The sequence below is a fragment of the Tenrec ecaudatus genome, chromosome 3, assembly GCF_050624435.1.
Source record: "Tenrec ecaudatus isolate mTenEca1 chromosome 3, mTenEca1.hap1, whole genome shotgun sequence".
Taxonomy (NCBI): domain Eukaryota; kingdom Metazoa; phylum Chordata; class Mammalia; order Afrosoricida; family Tenrecidae; genus Tenrec; species Tenrec ecaudatus.
The window spans coordinates 151,481,060-151,495,100 of record NC_134532.1 but is presented as its reverse complement, the minus strand read 5'-3'; the positions used below and the strand labels follow the sequence as shown (position 1 = coordinate 151,495,100).

The window sequence follows — 14,041 nt, the reverse complement described above, 5'->3', positions numbered from 1 at the left end:
AAATGCAGGATAGCATTTAAGATGGACTGTGGAAATAGGAACACAATGATGGAATTTCAAAAAGTTCCTAGAAAAATTCCTTATCATTTCATTCCATTTCTCCAGGGACTGTTTGATACGTCCCTTTGTGTACATCCATTTTCTTTGCTGAACACCATTCAAATTACAAGGAAAAACACCATATATATACTCATGTATAAGCCTACCCGAATATTAGCCGAGGCACCTAATTTTACCACAAAAACTGCATTAAAATGTGCTGGAAAACTCGGCTTCTACAAGTATATACGGTAAGTGGAAAGAAGTTCACTCTTAGTTGGAATTCTTTCTTGAAAAGTATCTATTTGGCAACATCAAGGTTCTGCTCTCTCCTGTCTTCATTTTCCTCCTGTTACCCTCCTGCACAAACATTTCATTCTTTTTTGAGTATGCCATGCGGATTTTTGCCTCCATGCTGACTACATCATGTAACTGTCATGTCTGATTATTCTGGTTATTCTGTCGGTTCACAGCACCCTCTTCTGCATAAATACTCAACTTCTAAGTTTCTTTTAAAGTTGACTTTAGACCCTCCAGTTTTTCTTATTTTGTTTTGTTTGGGGGCAAGTACTACAAAATTCGGTCCCAATAACCCCATCTACTTATAACATGGTACATATAAAATTTACAAATTTTACAAAATTTACAAATGGGTTCTGACAACAGGGTGTTATAAGGACTTTATCCGAAGCAGTAATGCACACATTGCTGTTAATAATAGTGATATTTTTAGTGGTCTTTGCAACATCATTTAATCCTCAGACCATCCCCATAGAAAGCTAACCTCATCAATTTACAGATGCAAAACCAAGAAGCGTAGAGGAGAAAGGTCCAACGTAACAATTTACTATATAGCAAGCAATGGCGATAAGCAAACAGGTAACTCGTTTTAAATGGCCACCACGTATGTTGAAAGTTAAGTGAATAAAATTTAACATTTTAATACTAATTCTCTGAAAAGAAAAGAAACTTCAAGGTACTAACCATATATACTAGTGTATAAGCCGAGTTTTTCAGCACAAAAAAATGTGCTGAAACACTGAGGTTCGGCTTATACATGAGTCAGTGGTACCCAAGTGAGGTGTAACATCTTGTGGGGACTGCCGTTCCTCTGCTATTCAGAACCCCACTGACGCTGCAGGGCTTTGAATGTTTGTTTACTCACATCTAACCAATCAAAGCCATCCTATGACATGGCCAGCTCCAATCCGCAGAAGCACCCCGAGTGATCCACTTATGCCCAGCAGCTGAACTGGTAAGGATGTGTCTGTGGCTGCGCTCCGTCTCTCTGGTCTCTGTGTTAATTCTCATCTTGTATTTCCCACCCTAGGCTTACACTGGAGTCAATCAGTTTTTCTGGTTTCCCAGGTAATAATTAGGTACCTCGGCTTATACTCGTGTCGGCTTATATTCGAGTATATACGGTAGATCCTTTTTTCTGTATTTGCCCATAATGTTATTAATGTTATAACTCTTTACCAAGTAAAGACTCAAAAGGAACTCTTTAAAAAGAATCCAGGGGTCAAAAAAGGGCCATGACACGGAGGAAATTTTCAACACAAACTATGTCACAATTTTTAGTTTTTTAAAAATAGTTTTTTAGTAAACACAACAGTGTTCTCATCAATATATTTCAGCGAAAACTCACTGCCATCAAGACAATTCTGACTCACAACAACTCTACAGGGCAGAGAAAAACTGCTTCCACGTGACTCTTGAGACTGTAACTCTTAAAGGGAAAAGCTTCATCCTTCCCGAGGAACCCTTACGTGGCAGCCCAACTTGCAAACCACACGTCACCACCATGGCGAAAGACAACACTCTAACTACCAACTATGAAAAACCAAGAAGTAAAGCCACTATGTGAGAATAAGAAAGGGAAAGTGGAAGTGTAAACTTCAGTAAGCAACTCTGATAGAAGTTAACATTACATAACCAGATCTGAAAACTTTCCAAGGTTTTCCATAAACGGCTGAGACTCTTGCTCCGCAGTAAGATCATGATAAATAAAATCTTTGCACTAAAGAAGATATGCATTATACACCAATGCAATCGCTCTTTATCTAATATGCAGATAAAGTGTATGTATATTATTTCCCCAATCTTACCATGCAAGCCTCCATTAGCGCAGTATGCATTTCATCGGTTTTATGCTCTTGATCTGCGCCTGCTGCCAAAAGAAATCGCACCATCTCTAGATGTCCTAAATCAAAAGTATATAAGATTATTTAAAATCTTATTTCAGAGTTTAGTTTAAGAAAAACATTATAATCTCAAAATGGTTCAATTTAACTTCTAGCATTTCATTTATAACAAAATACAAAGGTCAACTAAATGCCACCCCCCAACTACTGAGCACAAACTACAGAAGTGATCTTTTCTGTCCTGCACTGATCAACTTACCCTAGAAATGACGAGTACTACAATGCCTGCTGCAACACACGGTTTCAAACTCCAGAACCCAGGACATCCCTCTAGAACCTCTAAGAGCCAAGTCATGCTGTATTTACCAATTTACTTATGCTGTGGGTTAAATCAGCTTTCATGAACTACTAGTCTAAAGTGCTAACAACAGTTCGAGTTATTTCTATGAGAAAGTGTATTTCACTATCAGAAGGAATGCATGTATTTTGGGGAACAATCTTCTTCCAAATTAAAAAAACTGCACATACAAAACGTACCTAAAACATTATTTGATTTATATTGTTTATTTACAGATACACACACACATTTATGCATTCTAAAATATTCTATTGTTTAGATAAAGACGCCTTATTAGTGGTTAAATACAGAAGACAAATTGTATTTTAAAAAGGACCTCAGATACTATGCAAAAAAGAAACAAACAAGGTTTCCCCGCCCTGGTTTTATTTGAAATGAGCTATAATTCATTCTTAATCAACTGGAACAGAAAGGTAGGGAAGGATGAATGAGAGAGTGAGAGGAACCATTAAAATATAAGTACACTAAAACCAACCTTCTTACATCTATTACATCTTCTTCTGCTAATCATCTACCTCCCTTTCCCTGTCATTTAGTCTCAGCATGAGTTCTACCCCTTCCCCATCTCATCTTCTCCCTAGGAAACCTCACCAGAAGCAGAGGAAGGGGAGAGGTGCCATGGATCCCTGGTGGTAGATGCTCTCCACCAGGTCAGGTCTAGGTCCAGCTTCTAATTAAAGCCTGCAAGACCCAACCACAGTTGCCCCTTGTGGAAAGCAGGGTGGGGCTAGAAGCAAAAGGGAGAGGTAAGAGTCATTATACTTAGGCTCTATCTCAAAATAAGTTCTCTGGCCAACACTATCAGATCCAGGTTCAAATGCATAGGTAAAAAAGCCACCTAATCAGACAGCCAAGAAGAGGCTGCCCGAAGGCTTTGTTTCCCCCTTCCCCCCAATAAAGATCAGCCTTGGCCTCATTAGCAGCCAACCTTGGGTAACAAAGGATCTCAGCAGCACTTCCTAAAAGTTCATCATTCTGAAAATCTGCTCATTCAAAGGCAGACAATCAAAGCACATTTTCAAATTTAAGTTCTAAATTTTAATCATTCTGACATCCAACCTTATTTGAACCATGTTATTTTAAAGAAGCTATCCCAAACAAATGACACTTCCTTGACAACTTTTAAAAACCTAATGGAACAAAACAATAGGATGGCCTAACTGAAGCCCTAGTAACCTAAAGTGAAACAAACACCCAGTCTCATGCAAACGACGCTCCCAGAGAGTGAGTGGCACTGTGGTTTGGTGGCGGCAGCTAACTACAAGGCTGGCCATGCAACTCCATAAAGATCTGCTGTGTCGGAAACGCTGCAGACAACTGATATATGGATTCTTATAAGAGCTATAAGACCCCCAATAAAGTGAGTTATTAAAATTTCAAAAAGAAATTCTGTAAAGGGTTGATATAAGTTAGAATCGATGGCAGTGGTTTTTGTTTTTCAGGGTTTACTCTAAAGGTGAAATTCACTCTCTCTCAGGCTCCCATAAAGTGCTTCCTTTGAACCTTTTCATGATACCTCAGGGTATGAATTTATCTGTTATTTTGCAATACAAATAGAGACGCAGGTGGTATAAAAGAATGAATAAATTGATATACAGGTACAAGATATGGAGGAAATTCACTTTTAAAAAATAGCAATTATCTGCCACTGAATCAAAAAAAAATCTCCAACTTTGTTTAGAATTTGACCATTAATTATTCTAAGACCAAGCACACATTTACAAGTAATTGTCTTGTTCTTCATGAGAGACTATCCATCTGTATTACCAATATCTTAATAATACATATTAGTTGAGGTCATAATTGTTGATGTCATTTAAAATCTTTCAAGTACTTGTCTTCTCCATTCTCTTTATTTTTTTCAGTTATTTTCGTATCCTAAGAATAGCTGGCTATTTTCATTGCTTATTTTTAAACTTGCCAGTTAAATACTTTCTGGATTTACAAATAATTTTTTTTTTGCAAAAATGGCGACAAGATATTCACATGTAAGACTATTAGGAAGAACAAAACACATTAAGACTAACAATCTCCTTAGAGCAGTGGTTCTACGCCTTCCTCACGCCCAGGCCCTTTCATATAGTGACCCCCAACCATAACATTATTTTCACTTTGCTACTTCATCACTGTCATTTTGCTACTGTTATGAACCAGGCGACCCCTGTGAAAGTGTACTTCAACCCCCAAACGGGTCCCGACCCACAGGATGAAAGCCCCTGCCTTAGGAAAAATTAATAGAATAATTAAGTAATTTTCTAGGTTGTTGTTAGATGCCAGCAAGTCGATTCCAACTCATAGCAAACCTATGAACAACTGAGAAAAACAGTGCCCGTCCTGTGCCATCCTTACAACTGGTCTTACGTTTGAGCCCACTGCTGCAGCCACTGTGTCCGTCCACCTTGTCAATGGCCTTCCTCTCCTTAGCTCCCCTCTACTTTATCAAGAATAATGTCCTTTTCAGGGACTGGTCTCTCCTGACAAGATGTCTAAAGTATGTGAGACAAAGTCTCATCATCCTTTTCTGTAGATAATATCTATTTTCTATGATATTTCATAAGTCTATATTTTAAAACTGAAACATTGTTTTACCAGTCTTGGTTACTATTTAATTACATACTGCATACTATTTAACTACACACTATATACAATTACTCATCTTTCACCCTTACTTTTGATCCTAAAACAATGTAACGAGAGCTGTTTCTAAAGGATTTTGTACTTCACCTTTGTAACAAGCCAGTGTAAGTGCACTCTCTTTGAATTCGTTGGAATGGGTATTGATGCCGGCCCCATTTTCTAGCAGCAACCTGGCTACTTCCACGTGTCCAGCGCTTCCAGCTTCCATCAGAGGAGTGTGGCCGTTTTCATTGTGGTCCTCAATACTAGCACCAGAGTCCAAGAGCACCTTGACAACGTCTACATAGCCCCCAGCACAAGCATATGTGAGTGCTGTATTGCCTGTTTCATGAGCAAACACAAAAGGTATTCACATGAAAATAGAGGTTTCCATTTAAACAAAGCCTCTGAGCATTAAGAAGAAAAAGAAAATGGACACTAAGTCTTCTTTCTCTCTCTCTCACTCGCTCCCTGGAACAGGAATTTAAGAGTGTTTCCATAAACTTTTGAAGTCCCCCATATATGTATACATGTTTACATTTAAACCCATTTTCTACTCCCTAGTCTCGCTCTCCATTGAAAATCATGGCCCAATACATGTGGAAAATCAGATATAATTTTAAAGATTAGGGCTATTTTTCAATTAAAATGAGGAAATAACACCCTGAAAATACAAATTTATTGGGGGTGGGGTGTTAAATTCATTCTACCATTAATCAGAAATGCTTCATACTTTCATTTTCACAATCTTTTTGATCCAAAAATATGTGAATGCATCCAGACCTATAATTTTTTCCTTTACCTCTCTATATGTTACATCATTACTTTACAAAATCAGTTAACTAATCAAAGTTGAGTTCTTCCACATGCTTAATAAAAATCAGTCATATAAGAAGACAATAAACCTTTTAGATTACACAATAATTTATAAATCCTTTAGCCTTGTATTGTAAACCATAAAAAAGTTAAAGCTTAAAGTCTTTTAGAAGAGAAATACAAAATACATTTTAATGCCATTTTTTGAGTTTCACAAAATTCTATCCAGTCTCAAGAATGATTAAAGGGATGTTTCTCTTTGCCTGTGTTTATTTATCTTTAATCGTGACAGAGAACACTGGGCCTGGCCTTTGTTCCAGCAGTTCCTGCTCTCCTCCTTCCCTTCCAAACCCCAACACACTCACAAAATGCGCAGCCCTTTTGGCCAAAGCATCGTTAATGATCATTTTCATATGAAATGTCTATTTATAAAAGGCGTTCCTATATAACAAATAAATATGCATTACCTGTTGAAGACTGTGCATTGACATCAGCTTTATGAGCTAGCAGCAACTTCACAATTTTGACATGTCCCCCATTAGCAGCAGCCATTAAAGGCGTAATGTCACCTTTGATTCCCCTATCTTCCACGTTTGCGTGCATTGCTAACAAAACCTGATGAAAAAGACAAGTCACAATACTAGCAAATATTGATGACATAAAGGTCCAATACAAATAGAACAGCAGAATGAATTTATTGCAGAATGGTGTAAGATTGTTTTTGTTTTTTAATCTCGTTCCCAAGCAGCCCATGGAATAAAAGACAACTTTTATTTGGAAAATACACACCTGTGCAAGCTCATAATATCCAGCAGAACAAGCTAGACAAAGGAGGCTCTCCCCTTCTTCTGTGTGTTCATTTACACTTCGACCTTCAATGAGCAACTTGCGCACAGCATTTACGTCTCCTTCAGAACAAGCTTCTGCTAAACTTCGGCTATGGGGAAGAATATCATAATATAAGTACAGAAGAAACTGCATAGCAGTATTAAACTAGAATAATTATTTCAGTGGGATCCAAAGCAAAAAAAGAAAATGTGAGTCAATGCTTCATTCCATTGAGTTTTTAGAATTTATAGTTAAAAGTCATTGAATTAAAAATTCTGAAGTCCCAAAATGTTTTCAGTAATGCAATAGCAGGAGGAAAAAGGAAGGTATAAATTACGAGGAGTAAAGAAATTACTATACCATTTTGATTAAAATATTTGTAGAAATTTTGAGGGGGGTTCAAGAGATTCATTTAAAAAATCTATTATCTTTTAACTCCAGTTTCTATAAACCTTTAAAAAATCCTCTTGTACCTGGACAACATAAAGGTTCTATTGAAAATTTTGTTACTGAAGCACAATTTTTAAATTTTAATTTAAAATAGTTTGAACTCATTAGAAATCATGTAAAAGGAAATTAGAAAAGATGAGGGCATGCAATTTTGATAAATACGTGAGTAACTGACAAGGAGAATTTTTTCCTGAAGTATTTACTTATATCATGTTTTTGAATAGTCTTAAAAAATACCTAGGCAAGGTAAAAGGTGAAAGAGAGCAAGCAAAGGAGTGAGAAAGGTTGGTTTTGAAAAATAAAGTTGAGAAAAAAGTTTGTGTCCTGTAACCCTCCCCAAATAATTTAAGTGTCTTAAACATTCTCTTTTGAATAGAATCCATTCTTTAAAGAAAAACTATACACCTAAAGTTATTAATACACTGTTTCTTTGAAATATAACTCAATCCATGTAACACCCTCTTGAAAGAGGGCCCTGACACTTTGGATTTCCAGGACTATGGACAACATCTCTATTATTAACATCAACCAGGTTTCAAGACCAAAACCTTTTGCCCAGATTATCGCAAAGTCTCCTAACCAGTCTCTCTGCTTTTACTTTTGTTTCAGTTCAGTCGCTTGTCAATACGCCACAGGCAGAGAGGCTCTGTTTAGAAGAAGGAATGATGGCACTGCCTGGCTCAGAACCCTCCGTGGGTCTCTAATCAGTCGGAGTAAAAGCCCGAGGCCTTAACAGACCCCCCAGTGGCAGTGCTATACAGCACACTTCCATGTCCTCAGTGTAAGTTCTAAAGTGAAAGGCTGTTTCACGACCTTCACTTTTACGCTGACTTCTCCCACTTTCTCCACCTTGCCAGAAGCTGCTCTGCTCCTCATAGATTTCAGGTCTCTGCCAAAAAGTCACCTTCTAAGTAAAAAATTCCCTCACAGTATTAATGCAATGTGACCTTTAACCCTCAAAAGCTGTCAAGGCACTTCCTTGTGCAACTTTTTCCAGTTCATATCAAGTGCTTTATTAACTTTTAAGTATTCTCCCACTATAAAATCAAAACTCAGTAAACCTGTCTTGTAAAGTTCCTTATCTCTCATTTGTTAGGAAAATGACAAGCAATTCCTAGATTCAGTCCGTTGTCACTTTTAAGCAACTTTAAGATAAAGTCTTTTCACAAGACGTTTTCTGTATGAGAACGTATACTTTTTTCTTCAACATGACTGAAGCCTCTCCTAATCTTCCACATGCTTCTCTGCTTGCATTTGAATTAGTTTATTTTCCTGTGGGTATGCAAGATTTAAAACAAACTTACAAAACCAATCTATCAACAGGCAAATTTTACAACCTATACTGAGGACACGTCCATTTGGTGTGTGGCACTGTGCCTAAGTAAGATTCAATACACAGCACTGCACTTACACTACCATATTTCTCAAGTTTTGCCTGAGTACATGATTGTCTGAAACACTCTGTTATTTAGATGACAGCTTCCAGTATTTCCACTGCCACGCATCCTAGGACTTTCCTCACCCCTAGTTCCTGCTTTATATAGACTTAATATATTCTTTGAGCATTTTTAATTTACCCTCCTGCCTGACAAACCAGGCAACATACAAAATTTTTTTCTGGAGAACATCAACCAGAATTTGTTAGGCAGCTTAGCCTAGGGAATTGGGAAGTCCATTTACGCAGGCCCAGTAGAGCCAGCATAGGACAAGGCTGGATTTTCCCGCCCACTCGTTATACCTGGAGCAGCCCACCTGGGACAGGTGATTGCAATTCAGCCAATGGGAGCGACCACGCCTCCCCCAGGAACCCTTGAAACCTAGACCAGAATGGAGAAGGGCTGGTCTGGTCATCTTCTTGGGAGGAGAGAGATCCTTGCGTGACCTGGGGCAGTCTCTGCCAGGCCGCATGGTCAAAGGAATCCTATGGGTGCGGCGCAAAACCTGAAACTTCTTTTAACTCTCATTAAATCCACTTGGATCACGAGCCCGGCTTTGGCGTGAAATCTTTCTAGCGCAGAGCCAAGGACCGAGGCTGAAATGTAGGCCGGAGAGAGAGACCTTACAAACTGAATGTTAAAGACCAGAGTGTCAAGTTACCTAAAGGAGGGTCAATCTACAAGGAAAATGATACAGCTAGTTAATACAAATACAAAAATTGCCCACTGAAAATGGCATGACCAACTGGACAAGTATAAATGTAGTGTTTGTCAACAAAACATTAAAAGGAAACAAAACTTAAATAAGCTGATTGATTGATTACTGATTCTGAACTCAGACTTGTAATCGGATAAATACATACTGATGTCCCAGCTCTGTTAGTCAGCATCTGTTTGATCTTGAATGATTTACTAACATCTCTTCAGTGATTCCGTCTTTAAAATGGGGATAACCCTTTTTTAAAAGTCTACGCTTTAGAGATTGTCATTATAAATATCACATGCCAAGTGGCTTTTAGCATAGTGTTATGCACACAACAAATGCTGTCAATGCTAGTTTTTAACATAATGCTTTCATGTGCATATTGGTCAGAGAGAAATTCACTTACTTGTCCGACTGCCCTGCATTCGCTGTGCTTTCAGCTCTCATCCGAGTAAGTGCAGCAGCAGCTTCATCCAACGCACAGCTAACAGACGACGTCAATCTCCGAAGCACTTCAGGGTCTGCAAAGGCTTTGCCGTCAGCTGTGGATAGTTTGCCAATTCCTAGGTGGGTGGTTGTCACACCAAGATGGATATGCCCAAAAGGAAAAACAAAGGGTAACTGAAGTTACTCAGGTTCAAGTATAATACACGAACAATATTCAGAAACAACATGCAAATTGTACGGCAAACATATATGCCAAGAGGCTTCAAAAGTTCATGGGAATTAAAAGATAATGGTTTTACATAAACTTTATTAAGTATCCGCATATGGTCAGCCTAGCATTTCTGAAGATATCAATAATTGCATTCCTCCATGAAGTTCGTAAGTGATTCCCTGATGTCAAAAATGGGTCACTGACCCAGGCTGAGACAATTATTAGTTCTCACCTTAAACTTTTGCTTTAGCAACCGAAGAATCTATGTTCAAAGTTTGCTAAATTAGTAAAAGATGAGTCTTAAATGTTTTGGCCATTTTTATTACCAGAGAGAGAAAGCGCGTCCTTAGTTAAAGTGAAGGTAGGGAAGAGCACAGACACAGAGGAGAGCTGAGCTCATTTCTGACGCATGGCAAGCTGCCTCCAGAGGGTCTCCAAGCTATTCATCTCTATGGAAAGCAGAGGCCTCATCTTTCTCAGGCAGAGCTGCCAGTCTCTTGAAACCTAGTACTTTCTATGAGAAACCTAATAGTTAACCCACTGTGCCAAAAAGCTCCTTAAAAGGAGCCTGTTACATTTTTGCTTCCCTGTTGTTGGTAATACTAACGCCATCAATATCTTTTTTTGGTAATAATTTAGCAAATGCTTATTCTTCCTTAAAAAAGTTTAAGTTGAGCTACTATTAATTTTGACAAAAATATGGCTTAAAAACATTTTAGTGATACAGAGAGATTAACCTATATGATTATCTCTTATTTCTACTATGATGTCAATTTATATATTCAAAATTCATCTAAAGTAGCCATATTTTAAAAATCCATACAAAATCAAGGAAAAGACAGAAGAATATATATACAACAGACCGACAAAATACACAAATTTTGAAATCAAACAAAAACAATAAATAAAAACCCAGAAGATTAACACTAAAATTTCATGCATAGATAATCCATTGAAGAGCAAAACAATAGATCTAAATCAATGGATGAAAAAATTAATAAGATGGAGGGCAAATTTCCTAACAGTCATCTGCTAGAGAAATAATCGGGGAAAAAATAGAAAAAAATTAAGAAAGCCTAAGAATTAAGTGGAACATCATCACGAGGAATCACCTGAGCATAATCGCAATTCAGAAGAGCGAGACAAAAACAAAACAAGTACTGAAAAAGTTGCCAAAGGGCTGTTATTCCCTAAAATCATGAGAAGATATGGATTCAAGGATTTCAACAAATCCCAAGTAGGACAGACTCCAAAGAAAATTATTAAGACAATTCATAATCAAACCGTCCAAAACCAAAGACAGCTACCTAACAAAGAGCAATGAGCCTACGCTTACTGCTCAGCAAAAAAACCCCAAAAAATGCAAGCAGAGAGGCAATGGAATGATGACACATCTGAAACTCTAAAAGGAAAAAATTACAGACCAAGAATTATAAACGCAGACAAACTGTCCATTTGTAGAAATCTGAATTTGAATTTGTAGAAATCAAATCAACCTCTTAAGAAATACTAAAGCAAGTTCTTGGAATAGAGACTCAACACCCTAGACAACAATCAGAGACTGACACAGAGAACAATGTCATCTGGAAACCAACCCAGGTATTGAAGCGTCAAAAATACAATAAACCTCCAAGACTGGCAAGAGGGAACTAGAGATAATAACTATGTAAAATGGTAACTACAAAAGAAGGATTGACTGACATGGTGACAGAAATTCCATACCCACAGAAAGTCAAGAAAATTTCATGGTAAAATAAACTGTTTTACACTTAAGAAAATAATAATTCATTTACAGGGTAGCCTCAAACGAAAGTAATAAACCTCTTCATCAAATAAAAGAAAGTCAAGTATTACTGAAAACTAAAACAATGCAACTAAGGAAATAAAGAGAAAATCTGTAACCAAAATAAACTCAGCAAAGCAAAATATTTTTAACAATAAAATCACGAACATCACCAAAAAAACAACTGCGGTGAAGCCATACCAGTAGATAATTGTAGAGCAGTCCCTGGAAAAGGACACCAAGCTTGCTAATGGAGAGGGGCAGTGATTGGCAGAAGGCCCTTGATACAACTGACTCAGTGGCTACAATGGGCTCAAACATTGTAACAAATGTGACAATGGTTCAGGACTGAATGGTGTTTCATTCTGTTAAACATACAGTTACTAAGAGTTGGCAGTAACTCCCTAGCACCTCACTGTCCGGAGCCATTGTCAGGAGGCCAGGCCATTGTCTTGATCTTTATTGCCTGAGCTCTGTAACTTTCCACAGGAACTGTTTTTCTACAGTCATTGTTCTCAGGGAAACACCTGGGCTTGCATCCCCCATTTATTGTTCTCAGGGAAACACCTGTGGCTTGTTTCCCTTTCCCTGGCCTATATAAGCTGTAGCCTTTTACTCAATAAAAGAGGCTTGATCAGGCTATTGTCTTGTCTCCATTTCTCCTGCCTCTTGTCCCAATTCCCACTCCCTCCTTCAGGGTCCGTGTTGAAGTTCCCATGGGTCAGGACACCTAACAGCAGATAATTACACTGAATATACCAGTCAAGAGAAAGTACCAAAACTGATAAGAAAACTTGACTGACCCATGAACATGTTGTCTACGAGAGACATACTTTAGAAAAAAAGTCAATAACCACATGGCGGATAATTGTAATAGCAAGCAAATGGTAACCACAAGGATATTAATTCTGATAAAATAAGATCTTAAAGGCAAAAACAGCAAGACTAGAAATATTATACAATTACATAATTACAAAAGTTATTTAACAATTAAATTGCTAAATTTAATTCAACAAGGGGGAATAATCATAATAGCAACACAATTAATGAAAACCAAAACTAAAACCAAACTTATTGCCAGGTCAATTCTGATTCACGATAATCCTAAGGGAAAAGGTAGAGATGCCCCAGTGGGTTTCTGAGACCGTAACTCTTGAAGGGATTAGGTAGAAGGCTCTTTCCCCCACAGAGCAGCTGGTGTTCCTTAATTGCCAAGCTCAGAGTTAGCAGCCCAAAGTGTAATCTACTACACATCACTAGGGTTTCTCAGAAAAGAGGTAAACATGTTTCTAAAACAGAAAATTACACACTGATCTCTCATGAACACATGAAAAATTCTCAATAAATTCCAAGTCAACATAAACCAAAGGCCCATGTTTAAAAAAAAAAACCCTCATACTAGATATACAAGAATATTTCAATATTAGAAATAATCAACATAATCCACAAAATAAATAAGACAAACCGTGTGATACTATCCGTTGATGCAGAAGAGGCATTTAAAATCTGAAAATGCAATTATTTATAAAAATGCTTGGCAAAATAAAAATAGAAGTGAAATGACATAACATAATTGAGTGATATACAACAGATATCAGCCAATATTCTCAATAGAGACAGACATTCCTCTTGCTATCAGGAACCCAGGCCAGGGTGTCCTTTATCACCTATCATAGTGAATTGGGGGGAGGGGAAGGGAGTGGAATGGAGACCCAAAGCCCATTTGCAGGCCACTGGACATCCCCTTACAGCAGGGTCTCAGGGAGGAGAGGAGCCAATCAGGGTGTGATGTAGCAACAATGAAACATACAACTTTCCTCTAGTTCCTAAATCTTTCCCCACCCCCACTATTATGATCCCAATTCTACCTTACAAATCTGGCTAGACCAGAGGATGTACACTGGTACAGGTAGGAACTAGAAACACAGGGAATCCAGGGCGGATAATCCCTTGAAGACCAGTGGTGTGAGTGGCAATAATGGTAGGAAGGGAGGGTGGGTTGGAAAGGGGAAACCGATTACAAGGATCTGCATGTGACCTCCTACCTGGGGACGGACAACAGAAAGGTGGGTGAAGGGAGACGTCGGACAGGGTAAGATATGACAAAACAATAATTTGTAAATTAACAAGGGTCCCGGAGGGAGGGGACAAATGAGGCGCTGATGCCAGGGGCTTAGGTGGAGACCAAGTGTTTTGAGAATGATGAGGGC

The 14,041-nt window shown here is 38.1% G+C and overlaps 1 protein-coding gene across 5 annotated transcripts in view; it reads right to left on the bottom strand.

The window, feature by feature from the left end:
• Positions 1 to 14,041, bottom strand: part of ANKRD17 (ankyrin repeat domain 17) — a 158,460-nt gene that overhangs the window by 70,845 nt on the left and 73,574 nt on the right. For all 5 annotated transcript variants that reach the window (XM_075544211.1, XM_075544210.1, XM_075544213.1 and 2 more), the window contains exons 3-7: positions 9,797 to 9,953; positions 6,763 to 6,910; positions 6,441 to 6,588; positions 5,266 to 5,499; positions 2,148 to 2,242 (exon numbers count right to left, since the gene is read on the bottom strand). In XM_075544211.1, the coding sequence (XP_075400326.1) occupies positions 2,148 to 2,242; positions 5,266 to 5,499; positions 6,441 to 6,588; positions 6,763 to 6,910; positions 9,797 to 9,953 (782 nt within the window). The remainder of the gene's footprint in view (positions 1 to 2,147; positions 2,243 to 5,265; positions 5,500 to 6,440; positions 6,589 to 6,762; positions 6,911 to 9,796; positions 9,954 to 14,041) is intronic.